The sequence below is a fragment of the Xyrauchen texanus genome, chromosome 44, assembly GCF_025860055.1.
Source record: "Xyrauchen texanus isolate HMW12.3.18 chromosome 44, RBS_HiC_50CHRs, whole genome shotgun sequence".
Taxonomy (NCBI): Eukaryota; Metazoa; Chordata; class Actinopteri; order Cypriniformes; family Catostomidae; genus Xyrauchen; species Xyrauchen texanus.
This window is the reverse complement of record NC_068319.1, coordinates 7458423-7485738: the sequence shown is the minus strand read 5'-3', so window position 1 is coordinate 7485738 and position 27316 is coordinate 7458423. Positions and strand designations below refer to the sequence as shown.

The 27316-nt window shown below is 38.1% G+C and overlaps 1 protein-coding gene across 1 annotated transcript in view; it reads left to right on the top strand.

Annotated features, from left to right (window-relative positions):
* kirrel3a (kirre like nephrin family adhesion molecule 3a) overlaps positions 1–25626 on the top strand; it is a 197487-nt gene extending 171861 nt beyond the window's left edge. The window contains exons 7-16 of the mRNA XM_052117515.1: positions 4667–4815; positions 6033–6160; positions 6572–6698; positions 11339–11439; positions 12508–12706; positions 18629–18736; positions 19890–19973; positions 20132–20241; positions 21234–21320; positions 23799–25626. Coding sequence (XP_051973475.1) covers positions 4667–4815; positions 6033–6160; positions 6572–6698; positions 11339–11439; positions 12508–12706; positions 18629–18736; positions 19890–19973; positions 20132–20241; positions 21234–21320; positions 23799–24263 — 1558 coding nt within the window. The 3' untranslated portion in view covers positions 24264–25626. The remainder of the gene's footprint in view (positions 1–4666; positions 4816–6032; positions 6161–6571; positions 6699–11338; positions 11440–12507; positions 12707–18628; positions 18737–19889; positions 19974–20131; positions 20242–21233; positions 21321–23798) is intronic.
* Positions 25627–27316: the final 1690 nt, after the last annotated feature.

The window sequence follows — 27316 nt, the reverse complement described above, 5'->3', positions numbered from 1 at the left end:
TCCTTGAGGATGCTCTGTCAACTGTGTATATGATGAAAGTGAACTGGACTCAATGAAGAAAAGCATTGAATTTGTCCCAGGAGGCAGAGAATGTGATTTAGTGTGGGTGAAATTCGAAGTGACAGTGAAATCATAAAGACTTCTACTCTTTCATTTGAAAGGACTCAGCCTTTCATTTAGGCTAAACCTAGATCTTTTTCCACCACAATAACGCCCTAAATTGTGAAGCCATCATACAGCATTCAAAAAATGCCATTGCACTCAAATAATAAAGTAAAACCTTGAAATAAAATAGAGAAAGTTAAAAGAGGAGAAGAGTCTATTTTCAGTGTGTGAAAGAGATAGAATATCTCCATTAAGCCCATGAATGTTTGTTTTCTTCTTTAAATCTGAGAGCAAAAAAGTGGGGTGAGAATGGATGGAATCAGACACGTCGGTTCTCTGCCTGTGAATAAGTATGTGCTTCTTGTTCCTCCAGGGGCTTTCTGACAGCACTGGTGTTGCCGGCTTTGTTCTGGCATAGGTGATTTGTCTTGTCTTATCCTCATTTGTCACCTCTGAAGTGTCTGATGGAAGACGCTCTGCTGGGCGTGTGGAACATTTCATGTGAACATGTGGGTTTGCAGCTTGGCATCGGCGGGCATCAGAGTCCATGTGGCTGATTGCTTGTATTGTGGAGACGATTCATACCACCCAGCATTTTAATTTCAAATGTGGTAGATTACAGGCAGGCCTCCTGCCACATCTTACAAAAACAAGCAATTTCTTTTCCATGGGTGTTGTACTGCCTTACACCTTCAAAGGGGTTTTGTGTATGCTTTTTTGTTCTAGCCTTTGTACATACATACTATTGTTGCTGAATAATGCAAAGGAAATCGAATATACAACAGAGATACATGGATTTGATCTTTGTTTGTATTGCAGATCCAGAGACAGGTTTGAGAGTGTTTGCATTTGTCTTTCTGGCTTGGGTTTGAATGACATCCAGTGATGTTTTATTTGTGTTTATGTTACAGTGTTTTCTTAAGATAAAGTTGCCATAGCTCTATAACATTACATAACGCTTTCTGTCTAAACGTAAACCATAAAAAAAAGTATTGTAGAAGACGTCCCTGGCAAGAGGATGCTGTAATTTATCCAACTGCTCTGGGTCTTAATTAAATTAAAGTGCAGCATTTAATCAGTTTGAATGTCAAAGATCCATGGAAATTGTTCACTGCTTTTTCCTATTTTAGCACCAAATACAGGATTAAACTAATGTCATAAACAGCTTACGCTGACTATTGGCATAATCGTAATTGATGAAATTGAATTTCCTAACATGATGTAATAAGCCCTTTTCTGGTGTTCGTTTGAATCTGCGATGAGGTGACAGACCTGCTGTGATCCTGAGTTATCGCTTCATTTTAGATGCTTTTGATGGGTAATCAATTGCCACTGGATTAGCTTCACGTGTACAAACCATACATATGTATGAGATTGCTGTCTGTCTATCTCCACAGATAGAAACTGACAGAGTTTTTCTTTTCTTCAGCCTCATTTTTCATTCTCACTGGTTTTCTGAGCTGGTCAGACATATTTCCTGTGATGGACAGGTGAAGCCACCAGACCTGTGACCTGTGTACGGATCTCTCTCATGTGTTTGAGTTCACATAGAAGGTTAAATTCCCAAAGAAACACAAAGGAACTCTACAAAAAAAGAACATTTGTTTCAGAGCTGTGGGTTATTGGTTAGCACATGTGCTCGACACATGCTGGTGATGCAAGTTGGGTCTGGCATGTGTCCATTGTTAGGGGTTCATAGTTATGGAAAACTTGGAAATATCATCAAATGTTTCAATTGTGTTGTGTTTTTTTTTTAAGGCCTGGAAAAGTAAAGATACATAAGATACATAAAAGGTCAAATTTCTATAGTAAAATGTATATATTTTTCTAGTTATGCTCTGCCAGAGACTATTTAGCAGAGACGGGCCACTTCTATTAAAATGGTCATCAGATGTAGAAAGGAAGTCCCGCCTTACAGGTAAAAGAGCAAATCAATGGAAATAGATTCCTGTGATTGTACTAAAGATAGCCGCCAGTGGACTGACTTGCTAGAAAGACTTTGGCTCTGTCCTAAAATATTGTAATGTCATTTTTTTTTTAAATTGAGTGTAACAGTATAAGGATGGGCAAGAAGGAGGCGGGAACTGGCTGAACAGTTAACATAAAGTTTTAATGTCAAAATTAACTTAAAACAAACATAAATAATCATAGTCACACATACAGTGTGGCTGCGTGAATCTCTCTCTCTCGAACTGATGCCTCCAGCTCCCCTTTATCTCGCTCTCCCTCTGTTTTTTTTTTATTTTTTTATTGCAAGTTAACAAAACATTGTAGTTTATACAAGATAAAAAATCTGTGAATTATATACACATACAAAAGAAAGAAAGACGTACATGGAGCACACACAAAGTAAACAAAACAACGACAAAACAAAAGAGCTAAATATAAATATATCAATCTAGTGATGTATGCAGGTACATTGGTAAGTTTAAGCAATGGGATATTTTAGAGATTTAGATAGAAGCAATATTGAGATATTCATAGTAATTGTAATAGAATTGTAGTAGAAGTAGAGGCAGTATTCGTACTAATAATAATAATTATAACAAAGATAAAAATAGTAGCGATAGTAATGGTAGCAGTGGCAACAAACAGCATTCATGATAATAATAGGAGTAGTAGGAGTAGTGGTAGCACTGTATTTATAATAATAATAATAGTAATTATAATAATACATATAGATCAGTAAATACAATTATTGTGAATATACACTATTCTCTAGGGCTGGGAGCCATTCTACCGCTGCCGGTGAGCACAACCAACAGACCTCCCCGACATAGACCCCCCCCCACCGTCAGCGACACCCAACCCCAACAGTTACGCCTCTATGTTTCGCTGAGTCTTCCTCCGCAGAGTAAGATGGGGCACCATAACAGGCACCTCCAGACCAAGCTCACCTAGTCTGGTTGTGACCTGACAGGACATAAGTCAAGTTTGGTTGCCCCTTTGTTTTTTTTGTTTTTTAAAAAAAAAAAAAAAATTCCCTTTTCTTTTCTTTTTTCTTCCCTTTCTTTTCCCTTTTCCCCCCCTTTTTTTCCTTTTTTTCTTCCTTTTTCCCTCTCTTTCTTTCCTTTTTTTTCCCCCTTTTTCTTTCCCTTGTTTTTTCTGTTCTTTGTTTTTTTCTTTGGTAATCTGTGGCTTAGACCCTGGTGTGCACTGGTTAGCTCCCTAGCCAGATACACCACATCCAGCCCAGATATCCGTCCACCCTATTTATTTTGCATGATGGAAGGGATTGGGGGCATGGGCATGTTACTAGTGTTACTAATGACCATGTCGACAAGATGTGCCAGTCGGACCCACCAACAGCACCTAGAACAGCTGCCTGGCCCAGGTCCTTTATATTTACTAGGAATATAAATGGTTTTATAATATCAATACCACCATCCCTACTACCACCATCTCCAAAAAAAATAAAAATAAAAATAATAATAATAATAATATTAATATGCGGTTTTACATCTCGCTCTCCCTTTTGATCATCTGATTCAGCGCCGGCCATTCACCATCATGGCCCGGCCACGCCCTTCTCCTCCCCTGCCTGATTGGCACCCAGGCTTAGGTGCTACCAGTCTGACTAAACCCCCCTCCCATCTCTGGGAGGAGACGCTGCCCCAGGTACAGGATTGGCAAGGAGGAGGCAGGTACCGGCTGAACAGCAAAGTAAAACTTGCTAATGACAGAACATAACTCAAACATAATATAAAAGTGCTTTGCAGCAAACAAAACAAGGATGCACACACAACATGTGCGTCCCTCTCCATCTCTGACCAACTTAAAATGTATGTTCTTACGTCATGTTAGAAGGGCTGTTATTGGTTCTTGGTTGCCCAGGAATAACCATAAGTGTTTAAGTGGACGGGTTAGATTTGATTGAGGAAACTGATTTGTTTTAAAAAAAAAATTAGATTATTCTGATTCCAAGTTTCATGGCTTATGGTGGCCCATTTTCTTTTTGTTGTTATTAAAGAATGAAAGTCATAACTAGTAAAATTGTCTTTTTATTATACACATCTGTGTCATAACAATATTTAATTGGCTAGATATTGCTTTTGTGTACAGTAAAACTAGCTCACAACCCATAATGATGTTCGATTTGTGAACAAATAGTTTTTTTGAGTAGGTTGGTTCAGTTCAAATCGGTCAAACCAGTTCACAAAGAGGAGAGAGAGAAATGGCGTTGTCCACGGTTTCTCTCTCTCCTCTTTGCATTTCACTATTATGACGGCAGCATCAAAGGGTGCCAATAACAGAGGCAGCATCTAAAAACCTCTTAATGTGTTTCTGTTATTCTTTCGCTGAACAAGACATTGTCTGTGGACAGCACGAAAATGAAAAGGCATAAAAAATATATATATATATAAAAAACGACTGACAATTATGTACACTCTGAAGGATGCTTTTGTTGTTTTAGTACATCATGCAAATAAGGCATGAGCTCAGTCATTTGTCTTTCCTAAAGCCTTTGATCTTTAGAGCAGATCTACACAAACAAGCCTTGGCAATGTCCATAAGGGTTTGTCTTTTTCTTTCTCTGTTTTTGTCTCAAATGGATAATTAGATGGGCGAAGGGGGGCAATATTATCATGGACACAACGGGAGACACTTATGAGGTGCTGGTGGATCATTCCTTCTTCACAGAGCCAGTATCCTGTGAGGTCATCAATGCCCTGGGCAGCACCAACATCAGCCGTAATGTGGATGTTCACTGTGAGTTTACCTTCTCATCTACTGCTAAAAAGTGTTGATATGTGTTCCATTTCCTTGACAAACCAAAAATGAAAATTCTGTCATCTTTTACTCACCCTCATGTCATTCCAAATCCTTATTATTACTTTTTCCATTGAAAACAAAATATATTTTTTAAGAATGTTCATGCTTTTCCATATAATGGAATTAAATGAGGTCAGATGTTTTCTAGCTCAAAAAAAAAAAAAAGAAAAAGCACAGCTGGGAGGGAAATTTGCTGTGCCTAAAGATGTACATTTCCGTCTATTCTTCACTTATTTCATGGCTTTAGAAGACTTTAGAAGTCATATTAACTACTTTTTTTGTACATTGATGTCATTTATGGAAATTGACAGTGTCAATTCCAATTAACTTTTTAATGTGAAAATACGTTCTACTATCCCAGTTAATTATTCATTGACAATTATAAGTAAGCCATTCATGGGTTTACCTTCCCCAAAAGTATAAACACCGAGCCTCCCAGGCACTATCAAAACATTGATGTTTATATTTTAAACGACCCGCTCAGCCCCACCCATCCCTTTCTAGCTCAATCTATATCATGAGTTTGGGGCGGGGCTACTTGAACTAGCTGTCCAGCTTGGGGAATATGAACATCCATGGCAGACGTGCACAGAGGAAAATAAAATTAGATTCGCCTACAGATCTCACCTAGGGTGCTGAAATGGTCAGAAATGGTGCTTTTGTTAAGCTTACTAGTTTCCAGAAGAACCATCCTACCACATGTGGTGGATCCGCTGCCCTGCACACCCAGCTGCCATTCAATCCATGTTATCGGACAACCCGAATGCTCTGCCACGCTTTCTGTCCGGTGTGTATATGTTATAGTAGTCTTTTTCATTACACTGTTAGGCGTTTATCACCTTTTATTTAGGATATTTTTTCATAGGGATTCAGAGAGTGCGAAAGGGCGTGATGAGTCTAAGGGGTGTTGGCAAAGGTTGTTTGAAAACATACTTTATTTTTGTAATTCCACTTCACCTTTACCTTTAAATATATAGAAAATAGCTGCTTGTACATTCTGCTTAACTTCTTCTTTTGTGTTTGATGGAAGAAATACATTCATACAGGTTTAGACTATATGAGGGAAAGTATAGATGACAGTTTCCATTTTTTGGGTCAACTTACCTTTTAAATGTGGGCAAAAACATTCATGTGTTTATGTTTTTGTGCTGTAGTTGGGCCACGTCTGGCCGCTGAACCTCAGAGCCTGCAAGTGGACCGGGGTTCTGATGCTGTGTTTAGCTGTGCTTGGATTGGAAATCCTTCCCTCACCATTGTTTGGATGAAAAGGGGCCATGGAGTCGTATGTTTTTTGCACTACTCTACTCATAAACCTGATGAACTTATAGAGTTTTAGTAATTTCTCCATCTGGATGTGATGACTATATCTGATGAACAAATGACAAAACTGTTTCTGATGAGGAGAGCATCTGTGGTAGTTCAGTTTCGAATGCTAATGACCCTCAGTTGAGCACATTGTTTTTGAGTCGTCATCTGTTAAGATCTCACATCTTCATTTGTGATGTCAAGCTGATTTCAAAAACTACATATACTGTGTTCATGCATGCATGTTACTATAGTGATGGTTAATTACGGATGCGGATCATCTTAATCACTGTACCAAGAAAGGAAAGAAACAAAACTTTTTAATGATGTTGACAAAGTTATCTCTGACTGTGGCATTGCTCTTTTTCAAACATCTGTTACCTTGCAGGTTCTAAGCAATGAGAACACCTTGACACTGAAGACAGTTAGACAAGAGGATGCTGGGAAATACGTGTGTCGAGCTGTGGTGCCACGTGTGGGAGTGGGAGAGAAGGAAGTGACTCTGACTGTCAATGGTAAATACTTTAAAACACTTTTTTTATATTACATCTGCCAGTCTGAACTGGACTCTTCAAAGAAACTCTCATTTGCTTTGAGCTTTGATTGCTTTGACTCACAAGAGCTGGAAGAAGTTCTCAAATGCAGGATCAGGCCACATTTCACTTGGGCTAAAAGGGATGTTTTCAGCACTGTTTAGCTTTACAGTAAGCGAAATATGCTCTATGGCCCTCAGAGATATAGGCACCGTAATCAGGAGAGATGATCTTGATATCGCACTCATCATTTCTTCTCGCTTGATGATAGATAACAAACTCTGGGGCACATGCAGCCGTGTGATTTGCTTGAAGGACTCTAGCTGGTTTCTGAATCAATATGGGCATATTGATTAACCCCCTCGCTTCATGAATTATCTTGCCCTGAAATGTAATAAAAAAATTCATGGTGCTTTCTGGGTGCCTTAAATAATTTACTAACTAAGTCTGTATGTACATATAGACTGATGTGTTTTTGTTGTTTGTCTTTGTCCTGCTGCATAGGTTAGGTTAGTCTCTTTCTAGAGTAGCTCATGAAAAAGTGTTATGGGGCCCTGTATGGTATATCTATTTGTTTTGATGAAAACTTTTCAGTCCTCAGGGCTTTGCAATAACACTGGCCTGCTCCTGTGAGGCAATAAGCCTGTTCAATGCTCAATGAATTCTTAATCTTCAGTTTCTTCTGTTGTGGTGGTTGAAAGTAGAGATATGATGTGTGAGTTTGTGTCTCCTCATCTCCTTGTATACAATACAGTGTCCTCTTAAAAAGTATACAAATGTATGCAAATATGCAGAGGGCTAAGGCTGCCATCAAGTCCTCATGGTAAGTTCCTGCTTACGAGTTTGGAAATCGAAATTACAGGCTGACGTGTTATTTTGGTATGAATTTAATGAACACGCTAGGCAATTTCATGCTCTCCTTTTTATATCCAGACAAAGACAGGAAGCTTTTTTAGCACTAAAATGTGCATTAGGTGTGTAATTGATGCTTTGTGGGTGTATTTTATCTTTTTCGTGCTGCTGCAGAGAATAGGAACTGTATTTTGTCAAGCAAGCCTGTTAAATCATTAACCAGCTAAATTAGTAGGATTTTCTGGAAAGCTTTTTTTCTATTCTGTAAAAAAAATGCCGTTATTCCCACTGGTAATAACACCATTATGATAGCATTCATGTGCGCTCATCTCGTAAATACAGTCATTCCGACATGACTTGAAAGAAGAGACACATTAGTGCTTTAAAACCAGAAATGAGGCGGATTAGGCAGATGATGAATTGGAAATAAGATTACTGATATTAAAATAGATCATAAATGAATAATCACATTAGTGTCCATTAGGCTACAAGAGCGTCTCTCTGATAAACACTCACGATTTTGTTTCTTTGATAACGAGGCCCCTTACAGACGTGCATGAAGGAGCTTCCTTGTGGAAACAGATCGATATCTCTCCAATTTCTTTGCTGCTCCTGACCCCTCATCTGAGTAAAAGATGCTTTCAAACTTGTTTTCTTTTTAAAATGATGTTTTTTTTTACATTTTTCACTTTAAAACTGGAAACCTTTTACCATGCCTTCAACGATTTTTGTATTGTTTTGTTTTTTTTTTGCCACTTTTCAAATGTTTTAAGCTATAAATTGTATTGTTTAATTTTGTACCGGGCATTATATCATATATATATATAAATATAATATATTATATCATATATTATATCATATTTAATTTATTTATATATATATATATATATATATATATATATATATATATATATATATATATTAGAATTATGATTATTTCATGATAATCTAGACTATTAATAAAATAAAACTATTTTTATATTTTTTGTGAAAATTTAATTTTTATACATTTTTGCACAAATTATGACTGCCTTTCAGTTGTGATGTCATTCCTACCACAATGAACAATTCTGCCACTAATGTTTGTTTGTTTGTTTTTTAAGTTTGAGGACTTGTTTACCAAGAAGATACAATTTTCAGTGAAGAGTGTACTTGAGCTCAAATATAAGATATTAGAGGAAAAACAAAATAAAATATATCACTTCACACACATATTTAATATAAAATATTATCTGATTGTATTTGCTATTAAAAAGTGTTTTTAAACTTGTTAAAATAATTCTCCAATTTCTGCACCCTCATCTCCAAAAACCCAGAGAAACGCAACACACTCAGTTCAGATGCATCACAGCAGATGAACGGGCCTCCCTCTTTTACCCTCTTGTAGGAGCAGAGCTTCCTTGCGACCCTAGCACGGAGTGAGATGTGAGACAGTGCTCTCCTCATGCAGTTCAGTCTTCACATCCCGCTCTCTCTTCTCTCCACTCATTTCCCGTCTGAGGCTGAGAGATAAAGCTGTTTAATTACAGCCCTCATTTACGGCCATGATCCCCTGTCAGATTTGTTTGGCTCCCCCAGAGGACACGATCTGAACAGACTGCCGCTGGAAGAGCACGGAAACTCGTCCCACCCCTCTGCCCGACTGCAGCCTTTGAACGTGTGGGTGATTAAGAAGGTGGCGGGGAAAGCAAGAGCATTGTCTTCCTCTCTCTAGAGAGATGGAGCTGCAGTGTGTACAGAAGACTTCTGCACGCTGCTGGGATCTCTAATTGATGAGATGGTACTAACACATAGAGACCTCCGAATTCCAATTAAAATAAAAATCTGTTGTCGTGTAGAGAAACATAATGAACTGCAATCTGCTGCGGAAGGAAAATGGAAAAGTTATTGTTTATTATGATTTTATCTATGTCTCTTTCACTCTTTTGCTTTCTCTCTTAATTATTTGTGAAATAATGAAGTTGAGTCCAAATACTCTACCCAGTCATATACTGCATGTGCTGAATTAGAAGCAGAGGAAAAAGGTTTGTTTGTTTGTCCTCTGTGCAAATGCACTGCAAATGACTTCACAAAAAATGTATTGGTAAAAGTGCTGGTTATGTACATGCGCTGTCTGCACTGGTTTAGCTTCCATTTCATTTAAAAGGATAGTTCACCCAAAAACGAAATTCTCTCATCATTTACTCACTATCATGTCATCCCAGATGTGAATGACTTTCTTCTGCTGAACACAAACAAAGATTTTAGAAGAATATCTCAGCTATTTAGGTCCTTTCAATGCAAGTGAATGGTGGCCAGAACTTTGAAGCTTTCAAATCCATATGACTCCAGTGGTTTAATATATGTCTTCTGAAGTGATGCAATCACTGTGGTGATCAATATTTCAATCCCTTTTACTATAAATCTCCACTTTCACTTTCTGAATATAAAAGTGAAAGTAGAGATTTATAGTAAAAAAAAACAACTGAAATATTGACTTGTTTCTCACCCACACCAGTTATATCGCTTCTGAATATTTAACCACTGGAGTCATATGGGTTACTTTTATACTGCCTTGTATGTGATTTTTGACTGCTCACGATTCACTTGCATTGTATGGACAAAAGTAAAGAGCTGAAATATTCTTCTAAAAATCTTTATTAGTGTTCAGCAGAAGAAAGAAAGTCATACACATCTTAAATTGCATGAGGGTGAGTAAATGAGGGAATTTAGATTTTTGGGTGAACTATCCCTTTAAAAAAAATATTTACAGATTAGGAAACGTTGACTACAAAATCTGTGCTGAATACAATTTCCAATTCTGAGTTCTGAGTGCTATATACCTGAGGATGCATCAGAGGAACAGGAACCTAATGAACCTAATTTACATAGAAAGGAGACTTGTTTGTGCAGAAAGGAATGACATTGACTTAATTTAAATACACAAGACACAGCTCTATTTCAGAGCTGATTGTGGGTGGTCGTGAATAAGATGCAGGTTTTTGTGTTGAAATAATACACAAAAGTGGTGCTAATGTTTAGTGAACTCACCTCTTAATATCTTGTGTCTTTTTGCTTTTGATTTAAGAGTATGTTGTTTTAAGGATGTTTGTTTAGATATTTTTTACTGGAAAACTAGACAAAAATACTGAGATAGAAAATGATTACAGTGTGTCTATGTTTGAAAACAAATCATGTGGTATGAAAAGAAGAAAATGTGAGCCATAAAATGTCACACCGACATGCCTCATCCATCATCTCAAGATACAGTAGAAAATAAAACAAACCAGATAAGACAGGGGTTGTCAAACTTAAGAGACCCCCCACCCAGACTTTCAGCCTTTCAGGGACCCCTAATATAAAATTCTTAGCAACACTATATAATGACGAAATTTGTATATTCAACCATAAATTAAAAAAGTAACAAATGAGTTTTTTTTTTTTTTTTTTTTTTCTCAAATAGAGAATTACAGTTTGATAATTACATGGTGACAATTTGGTATTTAATCACTGCATTCATTCATATATAAGTATGTGTTGCAGTATTGAGCTACCCTTAACTTTTGAGGCCACTGCAAGAAATGTCTGTACATTTTATATCACTCCACAGACCCCTGCAGTAGTCTGTGGTAGTTTGTGGATTCCCTACAGACAGGAGATAATGAAAGCAGGAGCTAAATGTCCTGTCACCTCTGTTCTCAGGGCGAATGTCTGTGTGGATGGGTACAGTGCTGATGTGCTGGTGGTTCAGCAGTTAGGCAGGAAGCTTAAGAATCTGTTGTTTGTTTTAGGGCCTCCCACCATCTCCAGCACACAGACCCAGCAGGCTCTGTATGGGGAGAAAGGCCAGATCAAGTGTTTCATCCGCAGCACCCCACCACCAGACCGAATCGTGAGTCCATATCTATCTGTCTGTTAGACTATAGACTATCTAGGTCATATTGCACAGAAACATGTAATAAGCTAAAAATTGCAATCTTTAATTTGATTGGCAGTCTTTATACAGTTTACAGGGGTCAGGGTGTTTGTCAATCTGCTGGAAATCAAAGTCATGTTTACAAGGCACCAGGCTGCTAAAGCAAGCACTTCCAAATGGTTGGATTTGCCAAGTTTTCAAAGGTTTATGGCATTGAATCTTAGAAAGATATTCATGAGTTTTGTGTGAGACGCTTAGCGGCAAGTAAACAGTATATTGTTGAATATAACTGTAGGCTATATTGGGCTATATTTTGAATATGTAAGGGATAAGATACAGTCAGTCGCTTATTTTTGCAAAATAAAAAACTAGACAGGGTGATCAGGACCCTGACATGAAGCAGAGGGGTCTTATATCACCCTGAAGGTGTATGCTTTGCAGTAATGATGGTTGCCTGTACATCTTACTTATTACACAGCGGCTTACTAAATAAATATATAAATGGAGATGAAATATTGATTTGAGTTTAATTTATTAGTTTTAATACTATTATTTTATTATGTGAGAAGAGACTGCAGACTGGGACTACAAGCGATTATACTGTTTAGTGGTCGTAATACCAAAATACAGTAAAAGGTTTGACCACACAATGTCACGATTAACCTATTATTATAAAGTATTCTAGAGAGCAACATAATAAAACTGTTTATTTGGCTTTGTTATGTAAAAACATACATGTGTCTGGTCACTGTACATGTTGGTCAAATTGTCCCTTCCTTTTTTAAATGGACCAGATAATGTAGACCACACTTAATTTCTAGCTACACGAGACAACCGTCTATCTATTTAGGTGATTAATAACAAACCGTTAAAATGTGCAAATATTTGACTCTGCAAAGAGCCACGAGACAGGTTTAATGTGTTTAGAATTAAAAGCATTGAACATATCTTCTAAATCATTAAAGCTCTATTAAAACAGAATTTGTCGTTTGTGTATTTGGGTTTATTTTCTGTGGATTGATTCACTCTGTGTGTGTTCTGCAGGCATGGTCATGGAAGGAGACCGTGCTGGAATCAGGAACATCAGGCCGTTATACAGTGGAGACTGTGAGCACAGAAGAAGGTGTCATCTCAACCCTCACAATGAGCAACATCGTCCCTACTGATTTCCAAACCATCTACAACTGCACCGCATGGAACAGTTTCGGCTCCGACACAGAGATCATTCGCCTCAAGGAACAAGGTAAAAACTCAAGTTATGCATGTGTGCCTGGAGTGGGTGCTTGTTTTTTTTTACTAATGTCTTGTGAATTAACAAAATCTTATGTTATGAGAAATGTTATTATTTTATGTAAGTTATATTAAGTTAAGTTTCACATTACTCCATATTTGTTCATCACTCTCACATGTAAATAATGTAAAGCAGTCCTTAAAGCACAAAAGTCTTATGTGCTTTATATTTTTCACAAAAAACATTTGTCTTCAAACAGTAATTTTATATATTCTGCTTTTCATGTATGAGTAGGAAATATCAATTTAAGATTTCAGTATTCCCATTCCAAATGGAATTCGATAGAAGAAGAACATGGAGCAGTTAATGTGGCCCCCACAGAGCCTGTATCTTGACATCATTGAGTCAGTCTGGGATTACATGAAGAGACAATTGAGACAGCCTAAATAGATAGAAGAACTGTGGCAAGTTCTCCAAGAAGCTTGGAACATCATATCCTCCAAATAACCAAGAAAAACACCCATTTTCTCACAAATGTAAACACAAAACCACATCTTCAAATTGCATTCACAAAACCCCTGACCCTTCTGACAAAATCAAACTTATCTTTCATAGAAACCAAACTTTGCATTCAAATTACACAAAACCATCAAATACAATCAACCTTCTTAATACCCTTTACACACTTCTGGGAGGAATTGAAAAAACTATTATAAAAAGGTTTTCATGAACCAATCATTATAACGTGTCCTTGAATTTCAGATATGTTCTACTCGAAACATGAGTTTGACACGATGTGAATCATACAATCACACAAATACTACAAATGTACTTCTTACAGGATGTTTATTTTCCATTCAAACATTCTGCAGTACAGTACTGCGATTGCTTGTTGAACAATCATGCTTGTCACTTTAGTGGTCACAGTAATGTACAATAAGTCACAAACACAAATTCGCCAAAATGGAATTTGAGGAAAACAAAGAAGTCTAAGAAAACAAGGAAAGAAACAGAGCATTTTCACTTAGGTAAGAGGTTTAGAGTATGCTACAGTACTGTAATAGCAATAACAGTGCATTCTGGGTCAGCATCCTGTCTCCGACCAGGGTCAGGCCTGAGATTTATCATCAGGCTCTGTTTTCCCTAGCCAAACAGCAGAGGGAAAATGCCCTGGAATGCCCTGAACCATCCCTGACTGGTCTACACATCAATGTCCCCACAAGCTTCCTCCATGGCTTGGAGAAGGTTGTTCTGTACATAGGCATTTTTGTCCTAGACCTTACACCGCCATGCTGAGAAGAACTCCTCTATCGGATTGAGGAAAGAGGAGTATGGTGGGAGGAACACATTTGTGAATCTTGGATCATTCGTGAACAAGTTCCGTACCAGAACAGCATGGTGGAAACGTACATTGTCCCAAACAACAACATAACAAGGCTGCACTTCTCTCTGGGCATGTTGGAAAGAGCTTCCCATTGGCCATCCAGAAAAGTCAGAAGATGTTGTGTGTTATATGGGCCAAGATTAGCATGGCGGTGAAGGAGTCCATGATTGCACAAAGTGTAGCATTACCCACACGCTGGCTAGGGACATCCACAAGAGCACATTGGCCAATAATGTTGCACCCTCTTCATCTTTGCATTTTTGGTTGTATCCTGCCTCATCCACAAAGATGAACTCATGTAAGGTGTCACTGGCATCAAGCTGGAGTATTGACTTTATGAAATTTCAGCCAATCCAGTATTGTTACAGTAAGCCAAGAAAACAACATGCAAGTTATCTACCTACACAGTACAATAGTTGATATTTACACACAAATTATGGAATACAAGTAAACACATACCTGGACATGTTGTAAACACAGATCTTTTACGCTGTCTGTGTTCCTCTCAAATGGAACTCAGTACACTTGTTTCGTGCACATATGGTGAGTCGAAGGATGCGATCAATTGTTGAAATGCTGACTCTCTCTATATTTTGGAAAATGTCATTGTCTTCAATAATCCTTGCCTGGATTTCTCTGAGGCATATGAGGTTGTTTACCACAACCATGTTCACGATAGCGTTGACTTGGGCCTCAGAAAAAATGCTTGGTCTACCACCAACATCAACATCTTTCAATTCTTCAAACAGTATTTGACATTGTCGAACATTATTGACCATATGAATCCTCAACTAAATGTAATTTTCTTGTATTGTCTGCTTCTGCTGCTGTAATGCATATTTTCATGGTATGTGTAGTACAGAAAGGTACTACTTCATATTATTGTACTGTACCTGTTTTCATCCCTGTTTTCAGTCTGAAACGGCTCAGGTTTGGCTGTACTCTCAGCCCAGCATCCCTCATTGTCATACCATGTACTGTACAACAACATGGTCCACTAGAGTAGCACGGATCTCATTTGAGATTGTTGTTCTTCTTCCTCTTCCCCTGCCTCACCCTTGTCCACATCCTCTCATTCTTACCATTCCCCTGCCTCGTTCTCTGATGTTTGCATCCATGATTCCAAAACACAGGTGAGCTTACCTGTTGCCCTTTTTATTCATTCCAATCTCCTGATTGCTTGAGTAATTTTGGTCGTTAGTGCTTATACATGGACAATTGTTTGTTAAGGGTGTTTGAGTTGCGATGGTTTGAGTTTACTTATTGAAAGGTAGTGTTTTCTAAATGACAACATGGTGAAAATTGTGTCTTAAAGTGAGAGATGTGTTTATACTTATGCAAAGAAATGCGAATGGACAAGAGAAATGTGGCAAAAAGGGTAAATATTGTTTATGGACTGGGATGCATGGTCTCTGCTGGGAATTAGCAAAATGGTTTCATGAGTGGCTTGCACTACCAATTGTTATGTGTTAGCAATCGATAAATCTCTTTCTAAAATGTTTTTTTTGCATCAAAATGACACACACATGTGTCGTATGAATAGATCTGTCTACCAACCAACAACACACTGATGTGCTATACACAAAACTAAGAACAAAGAATATCACAGTAGGTTTATGCCTTTTGCATTGTCAGTGTTACACTGTAGCTGGTTGTAAAAATTGTTACAGTAATGTATACCTACACATATATCCATAAACACACACAAATGCAATACGGTAACAAAAACATTGTCATTTATTTCCAAAATGCAGTATTTTTGAACATAACACATTCATTAAGATAGGGTTTTCTGTACAAAATAAAAATGAAAGTGGCTCTCAAAACTCAGAACAAAAGCACATGCAAAATGTAAGAAAAGAGAAATTAGGCTGCATCCTGCCTCCTATTTTGGTACACAGCAACTCATCTACATCATAATCGATGTTCTTCCTGGCTAAACAGTGGGGAAAGAATATTCTGGCGGATGTGATGGATCCAGCAGCCGAAAGCCCTCACATCAACTTCACCACATGCATCCTCCATTGCATAGAGAAGAAACATGCATGCAAGGGGATGGCGGTCATACACCTTCCATCGCCATGCCAAAAACAAATATTAAATTGGGTTTAGGAATGGGTAATATGGTGGGAGGTATAGAACAATAAATTGTGGGTGGTCGATAAACCAGTTGTGGACCAGAGCAGCCCAGTGGAAACTCACGTTGTCCCAGATTACATCATACCCGGGCTGCTCTGGTCCACCCCTCTGCTCGGCTGGAATGAGGATGCCATTTAGTGTGTCGAGGAATGTGATGAGAAGGGCGGTGTTGTAGGGACCAAGGTTGGCATGGTGATGGAGGACGCCTTGCTGGCTAAAGGCTGCACACATGGTGATATTCCCACCACGCTGTCCAGGGACATTCACAATGGCATGGTGGCCAATAATGTTCCATCCCTGTCCCCTTATTTTGGCTAGGTTGAAGCCAGCCTCATCAGTGTGCTGAATTGCAGTAGCATCCAGCTCCAAGACTAGAACAAGACAATATGTGAAATAGATTTAGTGCAGTGAATATAGCTAGGCACAATACACTGGAGTACAGTACTATAATGCGTCTATACAGTGCTTATATGATAGTAAAGTATAGTATAGTACTTACTTGTACATATTCATTGCACTGATCTTAAACCCTCCCTGAGTTTCACTCAAATGGCACCCTGTAGACCTGTTTCATCCAGATTTGGTTGCGCTGTAATACCCGGTCATGTATAGACAAGCCCAGCTGGTTAATGTTATTGAATATTGTGTTGTCTGAAATTATGTGGTTCTGAATTTCTCGTTGTCTAATGGTATTGTTTGCCACCACCATTTTCACAATAGCGGTCTTCTGTTCTAGTGTGAATAGCTGGTCTTCCTCCAAATATTCCACAAATTCCACAAATATGATATGATTGGTTGCAGTAAGCTAAAATAATCTCTTTTATTTCAATATAAAATGAAATTACTGTAACATTGGCCAACAGTCACTTAGTAACATAGGCCTACTGATATGTCAGACTGCAGTATACTACAGTATGCATACATAAAGAGCATAGTGTAGATGGTAGGTAACTTACCGTTTCTTATTTCTGAATGTAGGTATGATAGATGCAACCGTGTAGCGGCTCAGGTTGGGCTGAACTCTCTGACCAGCCCTCCCTCATACTCAATGCATGGTTGAGTACATGGTCAACCAATGTGGCCCTGATCTCATCTGAGACAACTGTCCTTCATCGTCCTCATCTTACTCTCACTCCTGCAGCTCTAGCTCTTGCGTCACCATTGACTTCCATTTTCATCCAAAACAGGAGAGCTCATCTGTGGCCTTTTATAGTGCTAAAGCTCTGATTTCTGTGAGGAGTGGGTGTTGCCAATTGGTGTATAGAGCTTGGCATTGTGATTTACATTGCTTTCCAAAGGTACTAAAGAGATTTTAATTCTGAATGTTGTGCCCAATATAGAGAACTATGTGTAGTATTTTGCAAAAGTGTGATATAGTATTGAAAACTGAGTGTAAAGAAGGAATTGTGCTTGCAATTTTGCAGACTTGGTTTAGAGATTTGGTACATGAGTTTCTGATTTTGGTGGTTGCGTTTCAAGTTCCAATTTTAGTGTGTAAACAATTGGTAAAAACTGTATTGTATATAGTAAGCGCATTTTGCTATTACTGTCAAAAGAAAGTATAGTAATCACAATTTACAGAGGTACAGTGAATATATTGTACACTGTAAGTACTACAAGTAATACAGTATTAAATGTCTGTATATTCAGCACTTTCATACTGTATAAATGTAGTAGTCCAACTGCAAAACCCCAAAGAACACTCTAAATGAAAAACATATTACAGTAAACTAAAAAATTATGTTCAACTGCAAAATAAAAGTCAATGAGAGATTCATTCTGCCTCAACATCTCGTTTTCACATAATTATAAACAAGTGTGAACAATTTTGAGTCATTGTGTGTAAACAATGACAATTGTGTTGTAGTTGTGTTTAACTTTTGCTGCCCATGTTTACCGTTTTGCAACACAAGTGCATCACAATGCATCACAGTTTTAGTGAGTAACAATGTTACGAGTTTTGCAAAAAGAATGATTGATTAGACAAAAGGGTTTAGGCCACTGAGGATTTGGTTCAGAGAATGAGGTTTAGTGTTTTAGCAATTCAGAAAAACTGTAATGGTATTCCGACATATTTCAGAACTTCCATTTGTAATCTAATTTAAACAGCCCTTAATCCTTTTACTTGCCTTTATGGTTTCTTTGAAATATTTAAATGAAGTTAGATGATATTTTTTATTCAAATACTGGCCCATTTTCCTCTAGTAAAGCTGACTCCCAATGTGCAAAGCTGAGTTATACAAAGAGGTCAGCACATCCCCGTAGGATTTAATTGAAGGCTCTCAGAACATGACTTCATTATGTCTCCTCAAGTGACAAACAGGCTCCACATCTGCACTCTGAATGTTGCACAGGTTCTACGTACTGTCACCAAATGTGTGATGATCCCATTGGTTCTGTGTTTTCCTCAGGGTCTTTGCGCTTGGCCGTCATCATCGGGATTGCAGTGGGAGCTTTTCTGGCTCTCATCGTCCTCATTGGGACCCTGGGGGCTTTTTGCTGTGCTCGACTGCAGAGAAGTAAGAGAGCTAGTTGTTTCAACAGAGACAAACCACAGAAGCAACTCACCCCGCATGTCCACAGAGACACCCGCTGATTTTACACTAAACTTGTAATTCTGTATTGCGCTATGCAACACAACTTTAGCTGTGTTGGGGAGTAACTAACTAAAAGTGGTGGCGCTATTAAAGGCTAATTGATATTTACTGGGTGATCAGGCTTTTTTTAGTTTGCTTAACAATTATGACAAAATGTACTGACATTTTTGTTACGTTAAAGTATTCTTTTAGTGACAGGAGACATGTCTACCAGGTACTTCTAGGTACTTCCAGGTACTTCTACCAGTACCTGGTAAAACTCGGCTAGTCGAAGGGTGTTTGAAACAAATAGTGGATGTGGTTTGGATGTGATGTTTTTATTTATTAATTTATTTTCCTCATCAAAATTATTTAAAAATGACAATGCATGTATAAACACAGGCATTGTTTACATTACTCTCCTAGAATGTCTCTCTCTCAAGTAGCATTTAGAAGTCAAATTGGTTTTAGCAAATCAGTTTGGATGGTTGATTTAAATATGCCAGTTTAAAAAACACAAACACACACACACACACACACACACACACACACAATTCACTGTTTGTGTAAATATTAGTGTTCCGAAAAGTCAGTTAGGGTTACTGTTAGGTTAGGGGTAGGTTTAATAAGTGTTCCCAGAAGTCCTTGCGCAACATTTTAAAATATGTATATATTTTTAAGAAATTAATAATAATAGCTAAATACTGCTATTTATCACAATGTTTCCGATTATGTTATGTGAATTTAGTTTTAATAGTTTAGTTAGAAATTAATGTAAATTTATAATAGATTTTTGTTTTTTTTGTAACTTGACTGTAGCTGAACCACTTTCAAATTACATGTAGTTTCTTTCCCAACACTGTATGATAAAAGCACATTAGCACCTCACACACATCTGAGGGAGTTTATCTGAGGTCTTTATTCTCTTATCTTTGCTTTGCAAATATCAAACAGAAATGATTGGCCCCATTAACTGTGAGCTTCTGCTCTTTACCAGAAGCAGCCATTTAGCAAGACTTAACTGGTCAAGACTATAAAGACCTCATTTTTAACCATTGATACTTCTTTCTTTGCATGTTGTGACCGTGCACCACAGAGGACATGCACCTGGTGATGTCATCACTTCCTGTGTCCCTCTCTTCTCGGCAGCGAGAGCTCTCTGGCACGTTAAAAAGTGAAAGTAAGCCCCTTGTGCACTTATCTCACCCCTTTCAAATTAGCAGCCAGAATCTGGAAAAGTGGACATGCGTGTTGCGTTCGGCCAAAGCAAGGTTTCCGTTTATGTGTGTGTGTGAATGGGTACACTGTGACCATAGCTAATCAGAAATTTTTCAGCAGATCTCAAAGGGGTCACAGCAGCTAAAAACGACATCCGAGTGGAGATTGTCCATAAGGACCATAACACAGCCAGAGAACCAGAAGATCACAGCAATATGAAGCAAATGATGGTGAGTTTGCACTCTTGACCACCCCGTCTCTAACCCCTTTTACATTTTGTATTAACATCCATCTTGAGTGCTCTGATCCCAAGTGGACTGCCCTAAATATAGGTGTAAATGGGATCCAAAGCATCTTGGAGATGCATTGTGGTCCGATCACTCAAACCACCTTTAGCTTTGGACAGGGACTCAAATGGCCACATTGCATTTGTTGTGTAAACACTAATGCATCCTGATGCATCCCAGACTACATTGAAGGAGCGCCTATTCAAATAACATGCAAACATTTTTTAGGGCACAATGGTTACAACTTAGTTAGCCAAACATGAATTTTTATCCAAAGATTTAACAGAAGATTCTCAGTAGGCCTGATATCAACTCACTTACTTTTGGTCCCTTAAAAACTGGGAGGCACATATATAATCTGTTGTAATTCCTACACTGTTCACCTGATTTGGATGTAAATACCCTCAAATTAAAGCTGAAAGTCTGCAGTTAAAGCACATCTTGTTCGTTTCATTTCAAATCCATTGTGGTGGTGTATAGAGCCAAAAAGATTAGAATTGTGTCGATGTCCCAATATTTATGGACCTGACTGTAAGTCATACAGGTATGAATGACTTGAGGGTGAGTAAATAATGACAGACTTTTTATTTTGAGTGAACTGTCCATCTAATGTCAAGTGTAAACAGGGTCTCTCACTTGAGGTTGCAGTGCTGTGGTAGGGAAGGATGTTACAATGAAATACTCCTAAAGACGCAAGACATGGCAGTATCTCTCCATCTTTCTCTCTTCCTTTCCATCTCTGCTTGCTGCACTCAAAGCACACTGCAGCATTGTTGCATCCTTGAACTCTGACAAGGTTCAGATCAGATCTGATCTTACAGGGAGTTTATGTTTAATTGACGCTGAATTCTACATGTATATAGGCTGAAATCAATAACACTCACTTGTGGTCCACAAAAGCCTACTGTATCATCTCGTCATCTCTTTCTTCTTAGATGGAGAGAGGAGAATTTCAGCAGGAGTCGGTGCTGAAACAGTTGGAGGTCCTGCAGGAGGAGGAAAGAGAGCTACAACACATTAAGGTGATGAACAGAGAGATGGGGGTGGGGGGGCTCTGCAGGACTTGCATCTGTCACCATTAAAGAACCCCAGAGAGTAATTTCTCCATCACACTCATAAAAAACAGATTTGATAGAACAGCCGCGTAATCCAAGAAAATCTAATAATCCAGAGTTGTGGGAACACTTACTCTCGGACGTGAGTTTTAAGGAATTCCTTTCATTTGCGATCCTTTGATTTTTTTTTTTACACAGAGTCCATTATAGAAATGCTCATAAATGGACATGTTGTCAAACTGACTGACTGCATGTCAGATCCACAGAGTCCAAGTTTTCATTATATTCCCTAGTAATTGAGAAGTAATGGGCTCGCTTTGGTTGAATATGCATGCTTATTCGTTTAATGAAAACCATTTGGCTAGACTTCAGTCTAGACATTTTGTCTCAGAAATATTCAAACTTTTCAAGTACTTGTAAAATCTGATCTTTCAAGGGAAAAATTACTACTGCAGCATTTTAGATCATTTTAAAAGCACAATGTTTTAAGGACTCATTAGGATCATTTGTTATAAATTGCAGGTTTTAGGCAAAAAGCGCCATCTATCATGAGTGGTGCTTGCCAAGGAAAACATCACTATTAGCTACTATTGTTCATATTTAGGATTAGATAATTTTCGATAAACGTGGTGTGTAACTCATCTTAAAACTCAAACCTCAAATCGTTCAGATTGTTGAGGAGAGGTCTACTGTTCTTTTCTAAGGAATTTTTGGCCTAGCGGATGAAAAAATCCCATAGACTTTGAAGACATTGAAGACGGGTCCCAAGCCATATCTACATATCAGAACATCAAAGAAACTTGGTGACCAAAATAGCATCACCATGCACCACCCTAACATTGTGTTTTCTCCAGTCAACCATACCTGCAATGATAAATCTCATGAGACGAACTTCCAGTGTCTGTCAAACTTGAAATATTCAATTCCATCTTGTATGATTAATCCATTTGGTCCACATTTATGATTCAGAGAGGAGCGGCCTTGACTCTGACAGCAGTGAAAGCAAACACTGCGCTGCTCTTTTTTCTGAAATCCTTGAGTTATTTCACCTCAATGCTCCTACAAGGATGCTAGGATTGGAAAAAAGAGAGATGTTTTATATATATATATATATATATATATATATATATATATATATATTGGCCAAAAATAAAATGTGAGTGAATTTTATGGCGATTATTTCGTATATTTAATGCCGACATGAATCGTCAAGGCCCATTTAATTAGCTGATAACAGGATTTGAATGTTTATGCTGGAGATGACTGTTTCACACTGCTAAACCATGTAATCTTCTTAGCGTGGGACAGTTATCAGTCTGTTCCCTAATTTCCATGTCACGCTGCCTATAATTAGTGTGAGCTGAACTTGACCTTGGCTTTTTAGAGCTTACAAATGCATGAGAAAAAAATCTGTTTCCTTTCTCTTTTTCCCTATCTTTTTGCTTTTAAATCAAAGCTCACGATGTTTAAAGCTGTCCGGTAATATTTTAAAAGTGATAATCGTTGTTATGCAAATGGTGCTTGTTTGAATTATAGTGCTAACAGACTTCAGATAAACAGATTAATTAGGTGACAAAAGCTTTGTAAATACATGCAGGAAAATGTCCAGAAACAATAAGGAACAAAAAGAGAGATTCATTTGATGTGTTAAATGATTAAATGACCTCTTTGGGAGATGAATTCACTATTACTAAACTAACAGTTTATTGTGCAGTATTTCATTTTTATAAAAATATCTGGTCATTACTGATTCATAGACATGGAACCTTGGTTTAATATAAATGGTAATCACATTTTATTGACTTAAAGTGGTACATTTTTGTTTTCCTTCAGTGTTTAAAAAATTTATTTACACTTTGAATATTTGATACGCACATTTGAGTGGCACTGAAATTCCCCTTTCATCTGATTGGTCATCTTTCCCCGTTGTTATGGTTACACCCATCTTCTGTATCCTACAGCCTTCAGCTAGAATTAGACTTGGGATCGCTATGCAAATGTATCTTCATTTTCATTAAATATTGTCCCGAACCACCACTAACTGTAAAATACACTAACTGCATGCCATATGTATTAAAATCCTGCTGCTTGGCTCATCATTGTGTTGTTGCGAGGTGTTGCCTCTTATTGGACGATGTGTGAGCCATGTGTACACCGGTGCCTCAAACCACATTCATCTACGCAAAGGAGCAGATCCAAAACACAACTTACGTCATTACCAAAACACTGTTCTTCCGCAAGACCCATGCAGTTTTATTTTTAAACTGCTAGAGGGCCAAAAGTTAAATATTGTAGCTTTAACAAAGAATTTGTACATTGTTTCTATACACTTCTGACAGTGACCTAGGTTCTGTTATGTTAATTATTGTGTTTTTAATTATTTTATTTGTTTACAGGCTGTGTTTACAAATTTAATGTCTTAATTATGTCTCTTATGCCTCAAAGGATCCAACCAACGGATACTACAGCGTCAACTCCTTCAAGGAACAGCAAACCCCAACCATATCTCTGACAGCCAATCAGAATGCTGAGGTCCGGAACCCCGCCACGGCGACCCTCGGAAAACATCGCGTACCCACCGGCATGTCTTACACCAACCTTTACAACACCTTGGGTGCAGGACCCAACCGCCTCTATGACTACAGCCAACGTTTCGTGCTGGGAATGGGCAGTAGCTCCATCGAGCTGTGCGAGAGAGAATTCCAGAGAGGATCGCTCAGTGATTCCAGCTCATTCCAGGACACGCAGTGTGACAGCAGCATCAGCAGCTGTAGCAAGCCTGATGGATACGTGCAGTTCGACAAAGCCAGCAAAGCCTCGGCATCTTCTTCATCCCACTATTCGCAATCATCGTTGCAGAATTCGGACCTGACCCGACCGCTGCAGAAACGAATGCAGACACATGTTTAACCCCACAGAGGGTTAGGAATGAATGCCAACCACTTTTTTGAAAGTCGTACATACATTTGGACAAACACTTACGGTGAGTCATCTATGCTTTATGCTTCATTCGTGCTCTGTTCTATGTACACTGTTGAAATTCAAGCGTCCTAAACTTGGAAAGACAACGCCAAAATCTCAACACACAATCAACCATTTTTCTGTATATTTTGATAAGTAACTTTGTGAAAGAACTTTTGAAAGCTTGAAAAATGGAAAACAGAAAAAAAGGAAAAAGATCTTGTATGTTGTTTCATAACATGACAATCTGAAGTCCGTCCACACAATTGCCATGGACTATCACAGTGAGCTGATCTAATCTTTTCCACGCAGCCAGAATGCTCTCTGGGATACAGCACCTGGCACTCAGATTCGATGACAAACTTGAGGGTTATATACATTTTTTATGAGGAGCCAAACTTGGGCCTTCTTGTAGTTCTTCTACTGTGGCCCAAAGCACAATGGTGTCTGTTCAATGCCAACCGCAGTGTTTCTCTGCTGATAAAAAGATTTTAACGAGGATGAATTATGCTCTGGAGGCCGCTGCGGAAAATGATCATTCTGTGATTTTTCTAAAGACTCTGTAAGATATATTTCACTTGTGTGCTCTAAACTGTTTTTTTTAATTACATCTCTTTCCTTATGATATCACTCGTCATTCCGATTTCATGCTTTGTCATTTTTGTTATGCATTGTGAGTGTGTAAAATCACACACAGCCAAACTGCATGTGTGGAAAGCTCTTTATAAGCTTTGCTAACATGGACAGCATAGTGTTTACATGACAGAGACCAGAATGTAGATCTGAATGTTTTATTTGATTTTCACTTATTTAATGCTTATTAAATGTGATCTTGTCATTCCAACTCCCCATGGTTAATAAATGAGTTTTGTATGTAATGCGGTTAATAAGCGACCTTTTACCTCCAGCTATATGATGTTGTTGTTGTTGTTGTTGTTTTTCTATACATCTGTGCTCATCAATCCCACATTCTGGTGGGAGAATGAATGTTTGTTGAAGAGTATTCGTAATTTTTTTCCTCTTCTTTCTGATGGCATGTTCATTTTGAAGCTACCATATGTGTATGCTTACTGTTTTAAGTAAGCTTCTCTTTCCGGCAACCCCACCCCCGAATGTCTGGCGTAAACGTTTACACCTTTAATTGCTGCAGGAAGTGCCTCTCGTTGGTGTCTGAGCCTGCAGAATTTTCGAGTGAAACATTTAACTTTAGCAGTGCATCAGAGCAATTACACTGATCAAATAATCATGATTACAAAATAAGTGTTGAATAAAACAGTGTGTGGGAATGAGCTTCTTTGGTCATTAAAGCTGAGGCAGCACCTCTGTTTGTTCCTTTGTGTGCTTTTTCATTCAGGACTTCCTGTCAAACCAGATCACTCGTCATTTTAAACACACCCACTAACCAAACTGATGATGAAACATTAATGCTTGAAGATGAATATGTTATGTAAGTTTTACTAATGCTTTATTTAAAGGAATAGTTCACCCCAAAGTGAAAATTCTATCATACTCACCCTCATGTCGGTCCAAACCTGAATAACTTATTTTATCATGCTGAATATTTTTTTTTTTATGAATACCCTGTTAACTCACTTTAAAGCTTAAAAAAGTTCCCAAAAGTATCATAAAAGTAATCTGTTCGTAATATTACAAAGTCTTCTTATGGCAGAAGGTTTTGATTTTTCAATGAAAATATTGACGTATATTACATGCAGGGGCGCATTAATACTTGTTATGAGCCCGGGGCGGCCCCTTTCACAGCATCCACCACCCCATTATCCCCCGTCGACGTTTGTGCGAGTAACGCATCTGAACGCGCCCAGCAGGAGATGCCGTTGTAAACACTGAGATGGTTCTCAGCAATGAAAACCGTCCATGTAGAGCATGTTCATAGAATAAGAGTTCCACCCTACCATTGGACGACTGGCATGGGGCTCCCCAGAAAGGTTAGCCCATGGGCTCCTAGGTACATTAATGCACTCCTAATTGCATGATCATGAGTGCTATGAGAAAAGCTTGTTCATAGTGGCACATCGTTCATGCAAGAACATTGTTCGGAATGACATTAGGGTAAGTAAATTATGACATAATTTAAATTTTTGGATGAAATACCCCTTTGAAGGGGGACATATCTTGGAAAACATGATCTGGCTTGTTTGTACTATGTGGACATGCTCTAACAATGTCTCTTTACGAGGTGGCAAGTTTCCAGTGACATGTCATTTGTTTGTGGACATTGAAAAATCAACAATCCTGCACAATATAATACAGTTACAGTCACTGTGAACACATTTGTTGTTTAAAAAAACAGCTATGTGGAGTGGGATTCTGGACTAACTGGATTTCACTGTGAGTGGTGCTACCTGTACACAGCACAACGCCACAGAAATAGAAACCAAGTGATCAGCAAAATCTCATTTTGTTCAACGCAGTCACGATAGGTAAGAACAAAAGCTCAGATATACATGGTAGTTGTTTGTCACTTTATTGTCTGACATTTAGGACCCTGTGTACCATTGACAACACATCTCCCCTCCATTTAAAGAAACAAAGCTACAAAACAGTCTTTTCAGAAATCTGAAAGCAGTATGATTGTCCGTGTTAACATACCGACTGATTATAAATGTGAAAAAATGGTGATGTAAAACTAAATTACGATAATTTGTCTTTGGTGGAACAAACCTTGACATTAATACTTTAAGTGGACTTGCAAAATGTAAAATGCTTGTCTCATTAAAACATAATAAATACACCACACATAGCTGCTAAGTTCATCCCCTATTTTGAGTGTAATTTCCTGAATAAACCACCCTTGAATAAAACTGCATACAGGTTCAGGGAAATGCAAACCTACTCTGATATAATCTCCCCGCAATAGCATTAGTGATATTTCACAAACCCTCCAAGCATCTTTATACAAATGAGATATACTGTGGGTTTAATCCATCATCTTGGCTTTTAAAGGTTGGTCCGACCGCGACGGCTTCATCTTGAAACTAAAT